Below are 20931 nucleotides of genomic sequence, written 5' to 3'. Positions count from 1 at the left end.
CAGCTGTGGGAGCAGGGTTGCACTCCAGCTCCTGCAGCTACACTAGAGGCATGAGAATCTGGTTTTTTTCCTACAATCACGATCACTTTTTTGTGTTTGCAAAGAAAATACAAAATTTAAGTTTTGTATTGTTAAACAACAAGTGAAGATGGTCACTTTTTTAAATAAAACACTCCCCAATTTTTTTTTTCTGGGATGATTCTGAGTTTTAATGTTTGGCCTTGGCAGCACTCCCTCCTGCTCATATTTACCCTGTAAAGTATTTTTATACAGTTTTTGGATTGATTAGAAATTTTTTTAAGTCTCATGTAAAAAAACAGGTATCACCCTAGCATAACTCCCATTTAGAAACTGCCAGCATTAGTAATTGCAATGTAAGAAGAGAGATGAGCTGTCCAGATAAACTAGATAGTCTTTCAAGAACCCGAGGTGTAGGCAAGCTCTGGAGTGATTAATGTTTTAACATTTAATCTGCTCCTGTCTATTGTTCTTCAAATGTTCTAGGGTGTGCAGCCTGTATCCAAACTGATTGTATTTCTGCCATATTTTGTTAATAGACAATGACACATCAGACACATTCATATGCATTAAATAAAGAAGGCACATGACACCTTGTTCAAATTATTAAATTATTAATTATAAATGTTGTTATTACTAAGGGTGCTCAAAAAAGGATAATTACTGAGCTACTTCAGCAAATACACTTACAGCACCCTGTAGCCATTCATCTTAGAAACAAATAACTATCTTTTCCTTTCATGTCTCCTAAAATAGAACTCTGTCCCTCTACAATGATGCAGTATTATACACTAAATGTATTATCTCCAAGTGACATAATTTCCTAGTGCAAATATCTCCAAATGATCCCAGATCTGGATTATAGAGCACACTCATCTTAGAAATTCAGAAACCCAGTTTTCTCAAACCTGCAAAGCCTGATATGCTGAACCATTATTTACCAATTCTGATCGTGCTTAGAGCTTTCTAATAGTAATGGTTAGTTCTTATATAGCAATATTAATAGAGACATCAAATTACATCATAAAGAAAATTATACGGTAATGGGAAAACTGAAGCATTTCTCATTTATTCAGTATCACAATGTAGTGACAGGTTCAGAAAAACAACCCATGTATTTGTTCTAGGCTGCTGGTCTGCTCACTCATTATTACTGTAAAAGAGGAATCAAAAACATAAGTATGAAGAAGGTGGGCAAAGATAGAATTATTCTTTAAAGCAGCCTGGAATGTTTCACTGGGGTAGATGGAATTACGTCTTCCTGTCAGCCATTGTTAAGCAGACAAAGTTTAAGATGTAGCCCGGGTCCTTGGGGAGTTTGTGAAAATCACAAGTACTGCACTTTTAACTCAGCACGGGAGACATGAACTTTTAAGCATCTACCATTCTCTTCTTTTGCTTCCGTAAGTTTGACTTAATGAGTGTGATGTAATTATCCCTGATTTAAGCTAGTGAAAATAAGACCAGAATCTGATTACTGTCGGCAACTGTTTAAGTGATATCCTTAAATGATATTTTGAGGACATAATCAATAAATATGTGTTATCAGAAGCAGCCAATATTGAGAGACATCAGGGTTACAGAATAATCTGATATTTGTATACACATTAGTATCACCTCGGCTTTAAGGAAAACTTAATTTTTGCCTCTAAAGGAAGGAAGGCTGATTGGATGGGTGAGCACATTAAACACTGTCTTAAATACACTTGCTATCATTCATAGCTAAAATTGTATTCATCCTGTTTTCACCTGTTCCTTTAAGTTACTGTCACTCTCCTTTTCACTTTTTCCAAATCCAGCTATTTAAACCTTCATTTTATAAAATTGTAACAGTCCACTTCCTGTCATATCTTAAGCATACTTTCTCTTGTCGCAGTTTTTCCTATGCCCTTCCTTTGAAGGCCACATATTTAGCCACCTGTATGTTTTTGAATAGGACAAGATAAAAGCTTAAGTGTCGAATGGTATCAAGTGCATATAGACATTAGTTCACTCCAGTGGCACTGTGCCCTGTGAGAGTAAAATATGAGTCTCAGTTTTCAAGTTTCTCATGAAAATAATTGCTCAGTATTCTCTGCCTTGAATACAAATTTTCCCCAATCCATTCACTGCTTTTTTAAGATGCAAAATTCCTCTTCCATTTCTTCTTGCCACTGGTAAATTGATAATTTTTGTATTTTTTTCTCATGGTCTAGAACAGTTTTACTGACTAGCTGCCTCAGACTGACTCTGTCCATACCTGCTTTCTGTGTATGCCTACAAACCCAGCACAGAGCCAAACTAGGATAGGAACCAGAAGCATCAAAACTTCTTGCAGCTAATGGGTCCTACTAAGCAGAAGCACATTTTAACCCTGTGGGTTTACCACGGCAACACAGTTATACTGCTTCCAGTATTTGAGTCACTTTGAGTACCTGTGTATGGCACGGTTTGGCTGCAGAGACATACCTGCAGCATCAGCGCTATCAGGCCTACTCAAGGGTGTAAGTATATCACACTCGTTTACCACAGGTAAATGGAGAAGTTGATTGGAGTAAATCATTGTAAAATTGCTCTGTGGACGTCTTTACAGCAGTTTACATCCCTCATTGAGTGGTTTATCTTGCATCAGTGTATTTCAAAGGTTCTGCATCTGCCTCCCATGGAAAGCTCCTGAAAAAGGAAATGGATTCTTACCAGGTAGCACAACAATATAAAAATTGCTTAAAATGCTTTCATTGATTTTTGCCTCTTTCATTTTCTTCATTGCATAACAGGAGATTCCCTAACTGTGTGTGCTATTGTCTTTGTGAAAATCAATGATACATTTATAAAATATAGCCTTGACAGACTGCATTGCCTTCCATCTAATAAAATTACTGCTAAGAAGCCATTTTTCTTGCCAAAAAGATGTCTTAGAGCTTTTACATCTGCAGACTGGATAACTCATTGTAGCTTCCTCATGAGTTTAGCAGGATGCTGGCAACTACTGGATCATACCAGATCACTGAGATTTCACGAACTAGAGTCTGCCATGTCCTGTTCCCTAATCTAAGTACATTTTTTTTAGTTTTTTAGAAGTTTCTTTAGATTACAAAGAAAAAAACCAAATACTCAATTTATCCATAATTGGTGTGGTCTTGCTTAGCTTAAAGGCAGCACAAATCAAATTGTATTTCTGAGGTAAGAATGTTCTCCATTTCTTCTAAGCATTGATTCTGAAGTTTAATTGCAAATCAAGTAGTAATATCATTATTTTTTGCAGCTGAAGAGAGCGTGTAAGAAAAGAGAGGGCGATAGCTAGGAGATGTTCCTCCTGCAGAATACACAAAAAAGAAGGGTAGATCCCTTTACAATCTGCACGTGTTGCTGTACCCTGGTGCTCACTCTTTGGCAGGTCATATGGCTGTTGCTTGCTTGTGGGTGGAGAACGGGAAAACACTTTTTTTTTTAATCCTGCATTTGATCCCTGTGTACAAGAACTTTGCTAGCTGCCACCCAGACAACTTTGGTTCCTAAGTCCTAGGACATCAGTTACCTGAGTTTTACATTTTCTTTCTCCTGCGCTGTTAGGATACAGAGCGAGCAGCAGCATGCGCAGCAGCAGCAAAGTTGGGAGCAGGAGATCGCGTCCGTCCTGCAGGAATTGCTTCGGTTGCTCTGTGTCTTTAAGAGGCTGACCCTATCCCACGGTGAGCCTTTATAAAGGCAGGTAAGCAGCAGTGCCCTGATCAAAGAGCTGAGAGTTAAGCAGGGCACAGCTCTCCTGTAATGACTGGTCACCACGGTTGGGGATATGGGCAGGATGACGGTAGGTTACATCCTTTCCATGCTGCATCTCTCTATCTTCCCCCTGCCCCTTCATTTTCTTTTTAGTACTGCTGCCTAAGCCCTGCAGAGCTGCCTGCATCTCATTGTCTGCAAACATCAAATACATACAGCAGGTAATTAACTACTTTATTGATAATAAATAGCACCCAGAAACTGGCACCAGGAGATGCACAAACTTCTGCCTGCTGCTGTGCATTGTTGCAATGTAATCTATGTTCTGCAATCAAGCAGTACTGCAAATACTAGAGATGCATCCTTTTCCAAAAAGATGCTATGAAAATGACTGTTTGTCTCTCTAAAAGCAATTCTTCTGTGTAAAGAAGACTTAGAAGAGCAGTAACAGATCTTCTGATCCTGTGCAGCTACTGAAATATGATATCTAGTCTTCCACAGAAGTATGTTATATACTTCTAGAATATCCCTGAATTGTACAGATCGGCATCAAAGATGTCTCTTATTGAACAAACTACACTTTCTGATTTGACAGTGTTTTTAATTGAGTCATTCTCCTTCTTCGTTTCCCACCTCCAAGAATGTGTGTCAGAAAGTGAAGGAATTTATGAAGCTACTGGAAGTTTCCTGCAATAATGTTGCACAGCATTTGTACCCTTTGCAGAGAGTGATGGATGAATGACTGGTGTCACCCAACAAGATAGGTTTCTGCATAGCCTTCAGGAGCCTCTTCCACTCTCTTTGACAACAATTACTTTAATTGCTGTATATCCAAAAGGAAGCTTGAACACTCAGTGAAGCTGGATAGTTCTGGTAGACAGTGTAATGCATTTAGGCATTAATAAAGTCATATATATTAATGCAAAGCTTAGGAAAAGACAACTTATTGTCTAAGCTTGTGCAACAGAACTTAAACCCCAAATCTGCTTTATAAGTAGGCTGAGAAAAGGAAAAGGTATCACTTTATATACTTAACTTTTCAGTACATGCCAAAGATAAATAAGAATATAATAGATCTTATTTTTCTTGCTTAGATTCAACCTAAGCTTGATGAAAAAATTTCCATTGTGAAAGTATGTGAGAATGCTACAGTTAAAATGTACTTATTGTGAATCTTAAAGTGAAATTGTTACTGTTAAAAACTTTGTGAACATTAGCAGCAGAAAAATCGAATTTCTTTTTGCAGCACAACACAAAAGTAGAACAAGAGAATTGGTCAGAATAAGTAATTCTCTGAAGCAGATATGGTTTTGTTATCTCAGACTGTATGAGAATGTTCCAGCTCTTGCAAGAGCACTATATTATTAAATTGGTCTTTCACCCCACTCTATTGCGGTCACGCAGTCCAAATATGTTAATAATCACATCGTACTGATCACTCAGGGCAGAAAGATACCATAATGGGCATGAGTGAAGGATGAAGCTGCCTCAAAGATTTACTGCAGTCATAAAATGGATTTAAAAATAACTACATAATCAGTAGCTGAAAGATTATGAGTCATCTGCATCTAATTTGAATAATTGGAGCTTTTACACTATCTTATCCAGGAAGAAGTAATGCTCTTTCTGTGGGTGTGCATGCATGTGTGTGCTCATGCAAGTGTTTACATACAAATACCTTGTGAAGGTATTTGAAGTCCTTCCAATGTAATTACCAACTCGGCATGAAAATCAGTGGCATAAGTAACCAAAGATCTGGTGGTCTGTAGATGTGCTGTAGTTTCCTCAGTATGTCTTGTAAAACATATCTGAATATTCTATCTAGTTGCTGACTGTGCTACTAAAAAATACACCGTCTATAGAATTTAAGTCAGCTCCTCAGATGCCAAACTTCTAAGTAGCTCCGGCTCAGCAAGCTTCACTTCAAGTCTCATGAAAGCCTGTAATTATTTTGTGTACAGCAGGAAGAAGGTAACAGTTCTGTCCTTTCTTTGGTTTTGAAGGACCCTCTGAGTGGTACAAATCTTATCCTATTGCCCAAGGGAACCGTCAATCACCTATTGATATAGCTTCTGCAAAAGCAGTTTATGACCCTAGTCTGAAGCCGCTTAATATCTCCTATGAATCGTGTACATCTCTCAACATCTCCAACAATGGCCATTCAGTTATGGTTGAGTTTGAAGACACCGATGACAAGACAGGTGAGACTAGCACACAGACAACTAACTCAGAATACCATTTTGTGGCTTAGTGAGGGGAAACGATTAAGTACATCCTGTGAAGTATATTTTATACTATGTGTATTTTTAACTTAGGACAATGTATGTAACCAGAGCCCTTTATATTTTGTTTTTTTGAGCCTTCTGTTTTTATCTTGACTTAAGTCTCTCTGGCAATGCTTATGTTGCATAGCAAAGTAGTATTTCTGCATGAGGAAAAACTTGCAGCAGGACTCTGAAGTTTGTTTGCAGTGGTTCCTTTAAACAGGGATAATCAGTTTGCTAGATGGAGCATCCCTGCAGCTCTCCAGCACTCCTAGATCCCATCTAGCATGCAAGGTAGGTACATAAATCCTCACAGTTCTGTCTCCATGATCATCCAGATCAGAGATGCCAGCACACACCCCAGCTGTCTCTGGCTCACTGCCTAGCTTCCATGCACAGGGGAAGGCAAGAGAAGAGGATCGGCAAATATCAGATCTCTTAGCATAGTCGCCATAATCATTGCACCAGGCCTATTTGTATCTAGACCAGTCAATGATTATCTTGCACTGTTTTCTTCTTTCCTCACTGCCCCATAGCAGTGCAACGTCTTCAGAAATCATAGTCTTCAGCTAATTCTGATCTGGTAGCAGCTTGTATATGTTGCACTATCTGCAGTTATATTATTCTAGCCTTTTTTAGCTCTTGGCAGAGTGAATACAAATGTTTTAAGTGATTGACTGATCCTGTTAATGCTACCTCATGGAAGACTTTGCTTTTACATCTATAGTAAAAAAATAGCATTAAGATGAAGTGCAGACTATAAAAACTAGTAGCTGATAAGAGTGCATTTAAAACAAAACTCTAAACTAATGAATTTTTATTTTAACCTATTATCAACTGATTTTCATCTTCCATTTGGTTATGTTCATTGAATTTGGTTATGTTCATTGACTCCAGTTAAATAGGATATAACAGTCAAAATTACTCTTTCTGGGAAGTGACTGGTCTGTGCTGGTAACAGTTTGAAATAATCTCAAAGTTGCCAAGGCTGAGGGTTAAGATTCTGGTCATTCAGTTCTAAAAGGTCTCCTCTTGAATGAACTTAAACAGCCCAAATGAATGGTCAGTCTTTAAGGATATTTCCTGAATTTGAAAGGAAGACTCTGGATGTGCATTTCCCAAGGTTTACTACATAAGATTTGTAAGCATGTCATCCTACAAAATTTGTAAAATGTATCTGGGAATATTAGCTTGCTTACTATTTTCATCCTAGGCTGGACTGTACCTACACAGCAGTGAATTTGACACAATTTTAGAAGTTTTGTTTAAGAGCACTGTGCATTGCTCCTCCAGATAAAGAAATGGGAGCAAAAGCAGGCAGACTCAGACCGTAGGCAGAAATGAAGACCTCTACCCTTTCCACACTGTGGAGAAGCCTTGTGACGCTTCCAAGGAAGATGACTGCTAGGAGTATAAAGCTGGATTAAATTGTTTTTAGTTCTATTGAAATAGATCTAGTGACTCACAGCTTTGCATAAATTATACAACAGACTTCTGACAGTACCCCATCATAACTAGATTTTTTTAATTATTTTTTTGAGAAGTGACACTCCAGTACTCAGTATTAATTAACAAAATTAAGTAACTTCTGGTATGCTTTGCTGAACTACAGCCTTGTTTTGGCAAGACCATATCCTGCACAAAGGCCAACTGGAACTATGCACATGTGGTGGCCCAGTGCATGCCCCAGATATAAAGGTTTTCGAAAGAATAGAATGTTACGGCCTGCACAGGATAGAAAAGTGCTTTACCAATACTATGTCCACTTTTAAATACTTTTTAAGGATCTAGATGATCGGGTTTTCATGTCTGTTGGACAGAAATTTATTGATTTAATGTCCCAGAAAAGTACAAGAGAATTACTGATATGCTGGTAAAATATCTTCTATTGGTGGCATCTTACACACATTCATCTGTTCTTGTTAAAGGTGTTATTTCTAAATGATGTATAAACTTGGTGTATCATTTCTCCACCTTTAGAAGGTTGAGACACTCTGAATGGTGTTATGTCAAGTACAAGCTATTATGTTACCTCTCTTACAGGATCAGGTATTTAAAGGAAACTGAATATAGAGAACTCTTACTGGAAGGAAAGAACTCTAAAGAGGAAATACTTAGCTGAATGGTCAACCTGTTGTTTGAGATCTATGCTCTTTTCCACGAAATCCTAAGTAGCATTGGCAAAAAAATCAGATGCACAAAAGTTTCATATTATGTTTTTTTAAATATTCAAATTAGTTCAATTTTCTGTAAGGTAAATAGGGCATAACAAAGCTACTACAGCTTCATGTGTCAGATTTACTCTTTTAAAAGCGAAACAAATGTAAAATTCTGTATAAGTAGCTACTCAATGTTCCTTTTCAATATAATTTTTTCTGCAAATTCAGGTATTTTCATTGAAGAAATCTTTCCCTTCTAAATGTCTGGATGATGCATCCTTTTGTATTGGCAACTGGGAGATGCTGCTATTTTTCACTGTTGTACCAATTAGTTTTTAATAACAGGAAGTTAAAAAGCCAGAATATATAATCTTTTTCTTCATTTCTGCTTAGCAATCAGTGGCGGTCCCTTTGAAAATCCCTTTCGGCTAAAGCAGTTTCACTTTCACTGGGGGACAAAGCACAGTCAGGGATCGGAGCATACAGTTGACGGCAAACCTTTTCCCTCTGAGGTAACAATGTGTTTTTACAGATGGGATTAATTGATGCAAATGCTGTTGGCAAACTCTGTCTGTAGCGGGGATTGGAAGTGCCCTGGGATTCACTCACCACGGTTCGGTCAGCACAGACTTCAGTAAGGATTTTTTCACCTGCTGAAGCTCTTTCTCATCTGTTGCTCACACTGTTCTGGAATGCAAACTTCTCTCCCCAGTGCAGCCCTTTCTCCAAGGTTCTCAGTCATCTTAGTCTGTGAGCAAAGCAGCTAAACCACAGGACTAGCTGGGTCTGGCTGAACAGACAGAACTGCTTCTACATCTAACAGCCCTCGGCTGCCTAGTTTAGCCTGCTTAACATGATCTGTTGCTCCCTTCTGTTTGTGCAGATGGGAAGGACACTCACAAACGTGATGCTGAGAAGCAGTGCATAACTCTGTTACCTGACACACTTAAATTCGTGGTTACAATCCAAAATGACCATGTTGCTGCCATACATAGCTTAGAAATGGCTTCACCTGGAGGCTCTTGAGAATCTTCTGCAAAGCTAGGCCCAAATACTGCTGCTTCCCAGAAAGGTCTATCCCAAATCCTACAAGAGGGTAACATCCCAGATTCCAGCAATGAGGAGTGGAGCACAGTGCTTCATGGGATGAAGGCCCCGATCAGGGAAGTTAGCTAGGTCATGGAATCATTTGTTAACACCTGACTTGCTTCAAATTAAGATTAATTTATAGGAGCTCTTTGCTTGGTGTCTGTCCATGCTAACTGACTGATCCAAAAGACTGATTTAGAACTTGCTAATCTTCCCAAATATGTCTTTTGAGCAACACCTATATTCTGCTACCAATTGGTGTCACTGTCTGCTACACATGAGGCAACCTATGTTGAAAGCTTTTATCTTTAATTTGTTTATATTTCTAACTCTCTTTTAAAGCTCCACTTAGTTCACTGGAATGCCAGAAAATATGCAACATTTGGAGAAGCAGCAGCAGCTCCAGATGGCTTGGCAGTAGTTGGTGTTTTCTTGGAGGTAAGAATCACAAAAATAGCATGTTTACTTGATGAAAAGCATCATACTGTCAAATGTTTGAGAAGCAAGCCACATATTTAAGAGGTGCTTAGGAAAACAGACTTGATTGGAAGCAGTAACTCTTTGCAAATTGCTGTTAAATCTACTTTAGTAGGAATTTTGAGATTCAGATAAAAAATAATTTTCTATCTATTCAAAACATAATTATAGTCATTCTTGTTTAATCTGTGCATTACTATTTTAGATTGGGAAAGAACATGCCAATATGAACAGACTCACTGACGCTTTTTACATGGTAAAATTTAAAGTAAGTTTTAAGCTCTAACTTTTCTTTCTGAAATATCCTTTAAATATTAAGCTCATGTACATGTCTGAGACACAAACAATAAAAATGAAAAATGGCTCACTATAAATCCTCCCATCATTAGAACATCACTGAAACTGTATCCTCCCTGATCAATGCCTCCGTTCCCTTCCCCTCCAAATTTTGGCTGATTTGCCTATCCTCAAATGCCTCCCAATGCTATGCTGACCCCATTTAGTCATTTGGTGGTTCTACCTTTCCTGGACCGTCTAAAATCAAAAGCTGCATGAGCCTTCAGGTTCAGCTCTTACAGTCAGCAAAATAATCCATTTTCATCAAGTCTCGCCTTGAACAAGTCAGAGCTGATTGTCCAGCTTAATTCTACTGCAAAGCTCTGTCAGGGAGTAAGAGCTAGTCTGCTCCTCCACAGTGAGACCTAAAGGTAGTCTTTGACCAGATACGACTGAAAGCTTTAAAGGCTACCTGCTTCATTTTTTTGAAGCTCAGACCGATTAGACAGACCACCATCACCATGTTAACCTTTTTATGATTTGCATGGGGTTAATGCATTGTCACATGCATGAGTCCTAATAATTCAAAATAAACTATATGTAATACTTGAGTAGACATATTTAGGCATATTATTCCTTGTTCCTCTCTCTCTATATGAAAGATGGAAAGTGAAGGCAATTGTTAATGGCAACATGTAGATGTATTTGACCATACTTTGATGTTTAAAAGTGATGTCCTCCACTTATAGTAAAGAAAGTGTTATCCCTCAGTTGTAGTGGTGGACGCTCTGCAGGTTTGTCACTGGGGATAATCTGCTCATTCTGTTCCTTATGAGCAATTTTAGACAGCTGGACAGTGTTCTTAATGTGAATGACTAAACACCTTGCAGATACTTCTGAATACAACCACTGGCTGAAAAATCTTGCCCTGGACTGTGGTAGCCTTGAAGGCAATCACTTCAGACACAGCACTTATCAAAGTATTATCTGGGCTCCTTCTACTGTTTTTTGGTTGATCTATCGTGCTCTGGTTTTAGACCTGGATATTCTATTTTAAAGCCAATATTTGTCCCAGCAGACGACGACTATCTTGGGCCAGGTTTTTCATAATTCTGAACTGTTTACTGAAGTAGATGAAAGACATAGAAAATAGCAAGTAACAAGTCAGAGTCCTGCCATCCCTTAGGTAGAGTCACATGCTGTTATCTACAACTCACACTCAACATTATACACAAATTATTTCATACACTGTTTTTGGACATTTTGTGACAAAAGCTGAGCTCTAGTAGAAGCAATGGGGCAAGAACTCTCAAGGCCTAGGAAGCTAGCAATAGAGGTCACACTTGCCACACTATAGCATGTAAAGTTTTCCTGAGTCTGTTTTCATGCTATTCTTAGATACCAATTGTTATGAGGCAGTCAAACCACCATAGGTTTGCTTTCTTCCCCCCCACCCTCTTGCTGTTTTTTAGACTCTTTTAACATGCACTTGAAAGAAGAAAGAAAGAAATTTAAAGTATCAATTTTTTCCAGGGGACAAAAGCTCAGTTTAGAAGCTTCAATCCCAAATGTCTCCTGCCTTTGAGTCTAGATTATTGGACGTACCCTGGTTCCTTGACAACACCGCCTCTTAATGAGAGTGTAACATGGATAGTGCTGAAAGAACCCATCAGGATTTCTGAGAAACAGGTAAAGTTCCAATATTCTCCCAGTTTTTTAGGATTCAGCCTTGGACTAAAGGCAGTGATTGTTTCATTTTGCAGAGGGCAAGTTAGGCTGTGAATAATTTAATCAGAGGGCTTCTATTTCACTTATTAATATTCTCTAGGATCTTTGCTTTAACCGGTACTCTTGACAGATTGTAAAGTATTGAATGCTTTCCTTTGGCCCTTTTTCGAAGACATTAATATCAATTTCTCCTTTAAGCAGTAAGTTATTTCACATGAATTTGCAGCTGGAGAAATTCCGAACTCTTCTCTTCACCAGTGAGGAAGACCAGAGGATCCAAATGGTGAATAATTTTCGCCCTCCTCAGCCTCTTAGGGGGAGAGTAGTTCGAGCTTCCTTCAAGGCCTGAAGAAGAAAACTGATAATGGCCCTGAAATATCCAAAGCTTCCACATCTGGGAGACCAAAACCAAACTCTAGCCTTTAGCTCTCCACCCCATGGAGCACACAAGATAGCCATTTCTGTGAACACTCTCTACTTGGAGGGGGAGAAATCATCTCCTGATTTTATTTTATTTGAATAAGACTTTTTCTTTGGAAAAACATGAGATCTTTTTAACTAAAACTTTTTTAAATATAAGGGATAGCTGAGTAATCTGGAGTGCTCTCCAGGACCTTAAACTAAAATATTAAGATGAAATTAAAATCCCTTTTAATATAAAATGGGAAACTGATCTATCACATTTTATAACATAAAATAGGAAATGATAGTTATCTATTAGTACTGATTACCTCAACTTCTAGTTGTCTAATTTAATACATGATATAATAATCAAGAATTTTGATGGGCAAATTAGGCTTAAATCTTCCTGCCGACTTCTCATAGATCTTTTACTTGTTAGCATCTGTGCTTTGCTGAGTTTCCTTGACTTAGACTCCTTTCATATTCTTGCTGTCTTTTGACATGTAACAGTGTGCATCAGTAGCACTAGAGGAAAAGTTGTTCTTTACCTCCAATAAGCACTGGTACAAAAATGGCATACTCATTTTAAAGTTACTGTTCTATGATGCTGTAATTGATTAAAATAAATATAATGTTCTCAGCATTTATAAGCAGGCCATTTTACTGCACTGTATTGTTTGAACATTCATTCTTAGCCAATGCAGCATGCATAATTATAATGCCCTCATTACTTTTAGTTGAAAAGAACATCTGCAGCAATTCAGGCACATATTTTGTAGCTGTTATGATATTGTTCAAATTCTACCTCAGTTACGTGCTTTGCCCTGCAAGTCTTCCCCCACCCTGCCCCCAAGACTGTATACATACTGCTTTGCTTTAGGGACCTGACACAGATAGAAACAGACTGCACTGAATGCGCACTGCTGTGCAAACCATTTCCTAGTTATATCTGTAGAGAGTATCTCTGACCTGCTGCCATAAGGTTTCATCAGTCCTGAGTACTTTTACATCCTCAAAAGAGTTGCTTTAGAAAAGACATACTTTAGTATTATTACTGCTTCTGCTGCTTTCATGACAACTCTTCAGAATTCTGTTTTGCCCAGAAATAAATACAGTGTTAGCTGTAACTATTCTCAGTCTATTTTCAGTTGTTTTCATTCTGGACTTCAGGTGTTTTATTTACTCTGTATAACTTCAAGTAGAATTGCTGATGTCTTATTGGTTTTCTTCAACAGCTTAGATTACTATCCCTCAGAGCTGTAAAATTTAAAGGAAAGCAGCAAAAAAAAAAAAAAGGAGAGGGGGGAGAGAAATAGCTATTATGGGCAAATCTTTACAGAAAGGAAGAAAAAGATATCTTGAAGCATAGTACTAGGAATAGAAGACCAGGATTCTAGACCCAACTCTTCTATAGTTTTCCTGGTACACTGTACTAAACTTTTCCATTCCTCAGTTTCTTCTGCTGTAAAATTAGGAAACCTCACAGGGATGTTGTGAAGGCTAATTCAGCATTGTTTAGATTCGAGATTCTTGCATACAAAATGTTGCAGGAAATGGAAAATCACTACAAAGTACAATTTTTTAACTATTAATGTAATCTGGCTAGTAATGCAAACAGATATTGCAGAAAAATTCTTATTGTATCTTCGTTTCTTTAACAAATGAAATCAATAAGGTTTTAAAATCAAGTATGTATCTTCTCCCTCTATATTTTGAACCAGCCTACTTCTCCCAACCTAAATGGAGGGAGAGAAGAGGAAAGGACCACTTTCCACAGCAGTTTGGTGTTTTTTTTCTCCCCTTGAACTCTTAACAGAAAACATTGCTTAGTATCTTCAGCCAATAGGATTTGAGCAAGTCACCAATACATCTGCCTTGGATGAAGGAATGATTTGATGTCTTTCCTCCAGCATCATAGGAACTCTGTTATGCTATAGTATAATCATGTAAATACAGATAAGAATTATACCCTTCAAGTGTGAACTAAAATGCTATTATGGTTGTAACTTAAGCTACGTGTGATAAGTGATACCACACTACAAGTTTATAGTATGTGTATATATAGTTTATAATATGTTTATATAGATCAGTTTAAGGATGCATTAAAAAATTCAATCCAACCATCATTATCCGTGCTGTATTAGCGCATATATTACCATGGCAGGTTACTTCTCAAGATTTTCAGTGATTTTCTTCTCTCACACTAAGCATTAAGTAGGTTTCTGCTCCTTCAGAGTCTTTCAAGTAGAGGTTAAAGCCTAATTCATAAAACCACAGGGTAAGGGGCTGTTTGGATTCCTTTCCTCATTCTACAGTGAAGAAGGACTTGTATGTCAAAACCTTGTCCACTTTTTCCAACTACAATCACTTGGTCTAATCTTGTTTGTCTATAGAATTTGTCTATTCTGTAACCTTGACCATGTTATTTAAGCTTCTTTAAGCGTGGTCTACTCATCAACAGAAGGATATTTAGCTCAAGGTTATTGTAAAAGCTTAGTTATAAAGAGCTTTAAAAGTTGAATCCCACAAGGTGTTCAGAGTTTGAGAGATGTTTACTACAGTTTCTTTTAGAAATAAATTCTTATTTACTGTTTTTTCAGTTGTGTGATTAAAGAATATGATACATCTTACTATGATGAAATAAAATTTACTGATAATAGAAAATCTTATTTTGTATTCCTTGTTTCATCTTGAAACCCTGATGCTCTAATTAAAAAAAGCATAAATATATAGTTTTTACATGATCCTGAACCTTTACACTACATTCTACAAGTTAACGCACTTCACTTATTTTTGAGATTACAGGAAGAAATATAAAATATTATATGAAATGACAAATTTGATTGTATACTCAATGAAGAATGTAATCAGTGTAATGAAGGTACAGTATTCAGTTTGATTAAACCTTACTGTACTATCTTTTCCCTGTAACTAAAAATATAGTCCTCTGGAAAGAATACAGCAAAACTAATAATGGTAAAACTGTTCTCCACAAGACTACAAATCACCAATCTAAGCTATTTTTCAGAAGGGATAACATGAAGAGCCTCACCTGATGATTCTTTTTCACTGAGCAAAGTTCTCCCAATAATGATATTCTTGGGAATAAGAGCTCGTGTTCATTTGTATTTTGTATTTAAAATCTCGGCTTGTTACTATGTTGGCTGAAATAGTTAACTTCAGCACCTCAGTAAAGAAATCCTTGATTCCTTTTACCAACATTATCTTATCTTGTTATGATTGAGATGAGTATAATGAACTTCAGGGATTCTGTACCATATTTATAATATGCTTTGAGACCCTCAGAGGATAGTAACTATGCAAATACAAGCAACGATTATCACCAATTTTGAGCTGAGCTAAAATTTGCTGTCTCTGTATAAAGACATGATCATCAACTTAGAAGAGTGCTACATTTTGTAAGACCATAGGAATCAAGTAACTAATGCCAGTTTGCTGGTCTGAAGTCTTAGCTAAGAGTATTTTAGAGACAAATGTTCCCTTCAAAGGCTTTTCATAGGGCCAAATACCTGTGCTATGTATCAGTACTTTTTAAGGATTTGCTGAAACCTCATTTTCTCTGCTTCCATTCTGAACTCGTCCTCTGCACAGACCTCTGTCTAAACAATAGTCATCAAAGTGCCTCCATCAAGGTTATTCAGATTCTGAAACATGTACTATACTTATTTGTCTTTTAACAACTGTCTTGAAAGAAGAGTAGCAGCTGAATCTTAATTACTTCAGCAAGACTTAGCCTAACTTGCAATATGATCACATTTGTCATGACTGAGAAAATACAAGGCCTTATATTTAGGATAGGGACTGAAAGTGAACAGCTGTAAAAACTAGACTAAAAATGCCCTCTAGTGGTCTGTTTCAATTTCTTACTAGAATGCTTAAAATGCTAAAAACATTTTTAAGGCTAGTTCAGTTAAAACACAGCAGATGAAAGACACAGACTTTGATGTTGATTATTTTTAAAAGGTTTGGGTAACTGTAATTGAAATCCCTGTGCTGGCTGTAAGTACAGTCTCCTTTATGAGATAAAAATCAGTCTTACAAAAAGAAACTTAATAAATCAGTTACAATTATTTATCTCTTTTCACAGATAGACTGGAGATATCCTCTGCCTGATAAACTGCTCAGTCTGTTAACTTTAATTTTTTTACCTTTCACACTTCTAGTTCAACTTAGGTTTTTTCTACCCTCTGCAAACAGAATGATTTTTAAGTGATTTCAGTGAGGTAGTTGATGCAATCTAGCAGTGATTTATGATGGTAAGTTTCACAACTTACTGTAAAGTAATTCAAACATAAATTTCACTGGAAAAGTGTTGCAAGGTGCCTTAGGAGACGCTGCTTTTGGTGGTGTTCAAAGGTCAGAAAGATACAAAAGGGATCATTTCAGGAAAAAACAGAAGACTGGGGAAAAAAAAAAGCAATTTAAACTGGAGCATTGGGGGCTCCAGTTTTATCTCACTCACCCCGATGAAACTGCTGTATGCTGATGAAACCTGATTGACTTTAACAGAACTACTCCCAATTTGCATGGCTGTAAGGCAGGGAATACTCACACCTCTGTTGTTCCATTTACAGTACTACCTGCATTGCCTTTGAATTTTAGTGAAAAATTCACCCACTCAACTCCAGGCTGTGAACAGCAATATAGTAATGCAAACTTGTCATTAATTCACTTTAATGCTCACTGTATAGTGGAAGATGAAATGCAGCAATTCAGGAGAGAACACAGCCTGTCCATCTGTTGGAGGGGAAGAAGGCAGAGGCAGAAGAGGGAGGAAAGGAATATAATTATTTTTCTACATTTGAGCACTTTGGACCAAGCCAAAAGAATTGCCTGCACTTGTAAACTGTCCCTAAGAAATTTAAACTCACTTCTACAGTGGTCTAGAACCTTAAGCAAACATGTATTTTGGTGCAACCTTGGCTTTCAGTTTTGCCTGAAACCTCTCATAAGCAACTTCGGGTTAAAAAAACAATGTGGAAGAAGTTCAAATCCCAATTACAGGAAGCATATAGGCCTTTGCACCAGTTCAATTACATTAACTTAAACTGAATCTTCAGTTTAGTCACTGCAGCTTCACATACAGACACACTGTTGAGTTTCTGCTGAACAGCAGAGGTAAAATGAAGTCAGAGAGCTGGAATGACATGTTGCCAACAGTTGTTCATTGTGTTTACCACTGTTTATTGACATTTTTTGCATCTTGTTTGCTTTTCTAGCATTTGACTCTTCATTTTAGATTATATAGAAATATCAAAGACTGGAATTTGCTGTTCCAAACTAGAAAAATGCAATTGCTTTAACAGACTTTGAGGAAACTTTTATTTCCAACTCTCATTTATGTCCTTTTGCTTATAAGAAGTCATCTCTGCATCTAGGGTGCTTGTGAAAATTCAAAAGGCCACATGCAGCAAGTGAAATGTATGTCATTGCTCACAGGGCAAATTACCTAGGCTCTGAGCATGAAAGGATCCAACTGTTTTGTGGACTGAAGTTGTACTGATTTCCTTTCAAAAAGACAGTTACACTGTTGCACTTTTTGTGCAGAAGCAGGTTCTAATTCTACTAGTATTCTATACTACAGGCCAGAAAGTGAATTCATTCAAAGGACCTACCTTCCTTTGCATGACAGTCATTCACCAGCTTCCAAAGTGTTTGCATCTATGGCTAGTTTCTAATGTGCATCACCAGACTAAGGCTTTCTTCTCACTTCAGCAAAATGTCAAGTAAATTTTTTTTCATTGCATTCAAATTGTGTTTGTTAACTAGTAGGCTTGCTGGAAAAATATTAGTTATTCATTAGAAATATTATTCTGATTTTAATTTGTTTTCTTAAGAAAATCAGGTATATTTGATGATTCTCTTCTTCGTGTGTCCCCATCATGAGTAAGGCTTACAACGCACTAGCAGTCCCACACATTTCATGGATATTTGTTGGTTAGTGGAGAGCAATCCACATAAGCACATCCTGTGAAGGCAGTGATAATTGAGAGACATCTGTTTTCTGCTTCTGGAAATGGAAATCTGTACATATATCACATCAAATTAGTCACAGCCAGTTGCCCAAACAAATAAGTATGGTGGCAAAAGGAATGTTTAATGGGAACACGGGAAGCCTCAAGGAGTGCAGTATCAGTGTAAGGAAAGTAAGATAGAAAGCTTGAAGTTTCTCACAGAACTCACCTGAAGTTTCTCACAGCCAGTTACTCACTGAACGAGCCTCCTTTGATAACAGGATATGAAAAAGTTGAAACAGCCGCTCTACCATCTCCGAGATACCTTCTGGGTATGTTTCTTAACTTAAACTAAAGACCAAAAACTCAGAGCTGTAGCAAGTTTACTTTCATACACCATTTCTTTTTGAGAAACATTTGGTCTAATGATCACATTACCATGTAGGAAGCTGAATCACAATCCCACCAAACAAACTATTATCTTGTCAAATCTGACGACAGCCTGACTTGCCGTGAGGTCACATGACAGCTAAATCTAACAGAAGAGGTGGTACGTGGGAGAGACTAGGACTACCTCTCTCCACAGTATCTAATAGCTGAATTAAATTCAACAAAATATGAAACTAATCCTTAAGTTTCTTTCATAGTCTCACATTCCTCCATTCATACAAACATACAAGCTGGCAGAATTAACTTAAGCAGTGTTCTCCTCTCTCAAATACCTGGCAAGATTTGTCTGCTTAGAAACTGTGGAGGTAATAACTTTACATGACAAGTGAAGCAGTCATATGCTTCAGTGACCTGACCACAACCTGTTTCATGCAATAGCCTTCTGGGACTGACCTTTCAGGCTCAAATAATCATTTCACTTTATCTGAAACCTACTGAAGTCTGTTGAAACTGCACTGTAATGGGAGCTGGATCATGGCCTAAACAAGCAACACAGGAATGAGCAAAAAAATGCATTTGCAAAGGAATCAGAGTTGCTGGCTGTACAAGTCAACAGATACAATTGTATCTTGAAAAGCTAAATATAGCATTTGCTACATTTTAACCTATCACTGCACTTTAATACGATGCCCTTGGAATTACATTCATTTCCTTTGAACTGTTGGCAAGAACCCTTTCCTGGTGCAGGGCACTCAAGACTGAACTTTAGCTCACTTACGAAGAGCAGAGTCAAAACCAAAGCCTAGCTTTATTTAAAGAAACTAGGGTTATGATTTTTTCAATGCAAATTAGCAAGATAGAGTGCTATGGCAACCAAGCCACTGCTGCCAAAGGAATTTGCCATTGTTAATTAGGTATTCCTGAAAGCAAAAATACTGCAAGCCTGAGCAATACTGGTTTTTTCCTCAAATTGTATGAATGAGTAGCATTTACACTTTTTTACTCTAATTATATATCACTCTGGTCCACAACATCAGCATAAGCAAACACTGCAAAGCAGGATCTGAATCTCAGTTTAACTTAGTATCCTCTCCTGTCAAGTAAAAGGTGCAAAAGCCAAAACCTTGGCAGGTCAGAACAAAGGATGTCTGGGGACCCAGGAACCACTACCAGCATACAGGAACAGTGGAACAAAGCAGGCAGATGCAGGTCAGGGCTACTGTAGATGACCTCTTGCAGTTCAGCAGGTTCCTCAGACAAGTAAAAGAATTGTGTACATTTAAGATAACTTGTTTCCATGTGTGCCAAAACAATGCCCTGAAAGCTTTCTCTAAGTTGACCTTCCATTTTGTTTGGTCTTCCATTTGACATAAACCCGTGTTTCATTGTGTTAACAAAGAAAAAGAAACAAATGAAAGTTCAGACTCACAAATACGATCACACATCCTTCCATTTGCCAGATAAGCTGGGAACGCATTTATCTCATCTAAGGAACCTGTAATACATTATTTAAATGAAAAATGCCTCAATATAAGATGCCAGAAAAATAAAACATGAACTGATCATATCAAAGCCTCTTCAGACTTACGAGCTTCTACTCTTGCAAAATCATTACTACATATTAATGTAATGACTACTTCGTAACCAATACGTAATAAGCAATAATTACTTATTGACCTCCATGCACTTTGGGCCCATTCCTTGTCTTATTGCATCGTATAAACTCAGTCAATGGAAATGTCAGCTAAGACAAGTAGACAGTGGAAACTTAAAATAATCTGGAGCCAGCAACCCTTAATCTTTGTCCTTCATAATTTATATGGCCCATCATTTTCAAACAGCTTTGTGATTTTGACCCTCAACAGCTGATGGCTCTGGCTTTGAGGGGTGTAGAATTATATTTAAAAAAAAAGCCAAAAAAAGAGGAACCCTCCCCAAATAACCTTTTTTGAACAGCATTAGTGATAGTAAAAATGATTCTGCTGATGCTTTTCTTCTAAAGCATCCCATCTGAATGCCTTTATTTCCTATTATTTCAAAAATAAGCAGAATCTGAGAAACGCAAGGCTGAAATTCCCCGGCCCTTCCGCAGCAGCAGCTCGGGAAGCGGCGGTTTTCAGCGCCAGGAGCCTGGGAGGCAGCCCGGGACACAGGTCGATTGAGCAATCGCGGGGCGGCTGAGGTAACGGGCGGCTCGAGGGCACGACCGGGCCTCCGGGCACCAGGGCCGGCCGCCCTGCGGAGCGCCCCTGCGGCTGTGCCTGAGCTCCCGCTGCGTACCTGCCGCCGGCACCGGCCCCGGCGCAGCACAACATGGCGGAGGGGGGCGGCGGGGCGCGGCCCCTGCCCCAGCACGCGCCCACCCCGCCACCAACCGCCGCGCCCCGCCCGCCGTGTCCTGACAGGAACCCGCGCGCCGCCCCTGGCGCGGCCGCGGCTGGGGGCGGGGCG

General features: G+C 38.2%; 1 protein-coding gene and 1 long non-coding RNA gene across 5 annotated transcripts; one reads left to right on the top strand and one right to left on the bottom strand.

The window, feature by feature from the left end:
- Positions 1 to 1062: 1062 nt before the first annotated feature.
- Positions 1063 to 20930, bottom strand: LOC135329788 (uncharacterized). The gene is made up of 3 exons (XR_010391468.1): positions 20761 to 20930; positions 19910 to 19975; positions 1063 to 2670 (listed from the first exon to the last, which is right to left on the bottom strand). It is a non-coding gene; the product is annotated as an uncharacterized LOC135329788 (long non-coding RNA).
- Positions 3663 to 14020, top strand: CA7 (carbonic anhydrase 7). Of its 4 annotated transcripts, none has more exons than XM_064519695.1 (7): positions 3663 to 3808; positions 5724 to 5921; positions 8537 to 8655; positions 9575 to 9670; positions 9915 to 9977; positions 11519 to 11674; positions 13837 to 14020. In XM_064519695.1, the coding sequence occupies exons 1-7, from the start codon at positions 3769 to 3771 to the stop codon at positions 13918 to 13920; spliced, it is 756 nt and encodes a 251-aa protein (XP_064375765.1). In that variant the 5' UTR covers positions 3663 to 3768; the 3' UTR covers positions 13921 to 14020. The 4 variants fall into 4 exon arrangements, with proteins under 4 accessions (XP_064375765.1, XP_025963360.1, XP_064375766.1 ...); XM_026107575.2 differs by having other exon boundaries at positions 11940 to 14020; XM_064519696.1 differs by having other exon boundaries at positions 11915 to 14020.
- Position 20931: the final 1 nt, after the last annotated feature.

Source organism: Dromaius novaehollandiae, chromosome 13 (genome assembly GCF_036370855.1).
Source record: "Dromaius novaehollandiae isolate bDroNov1 chromosome 13, bDroNov1.hap1, whole genome shotgun sequence".
Lineage (NCBI taxonomy): Eukaryota > Metazoa > Chordata > Aves > Casuariiformes > Dromaiidae > Dromaius > Dromaius novaehollandiae.
The sequence above is the reverse complement of the archived record's forward strand: the minus strand, read 5'-3'. Positions and strand labels throughout refer to the sequence as shown.

What these genes read in the sequence shown, in the direction of transcription:
- CA7 (XM_026107575.2), top strand. Translation starts at nt 3,769, where the DNA reads ATGACTGGTCACCACGGTTGGGGATATGGGCAGGATGACG. An exon ending in TAGTTGGTGTTTTCTTGGAG is followed by an intron (nt 9,671 to 9,914) that starts GTAAGAATCACA and finishes TTACTATTTTAG; the next exon opens with ATTGGGAAAGAACATGCCAA. An exon ending in TCAGGATTTCTGAGAAACAG is followed by an intron (nt 11,675 to 11,939) that starts GTAAAGTTCCAA and finishes ATGAATTTGCAG; the next exon opens with CTGGAGAAATTCCGAACTCT.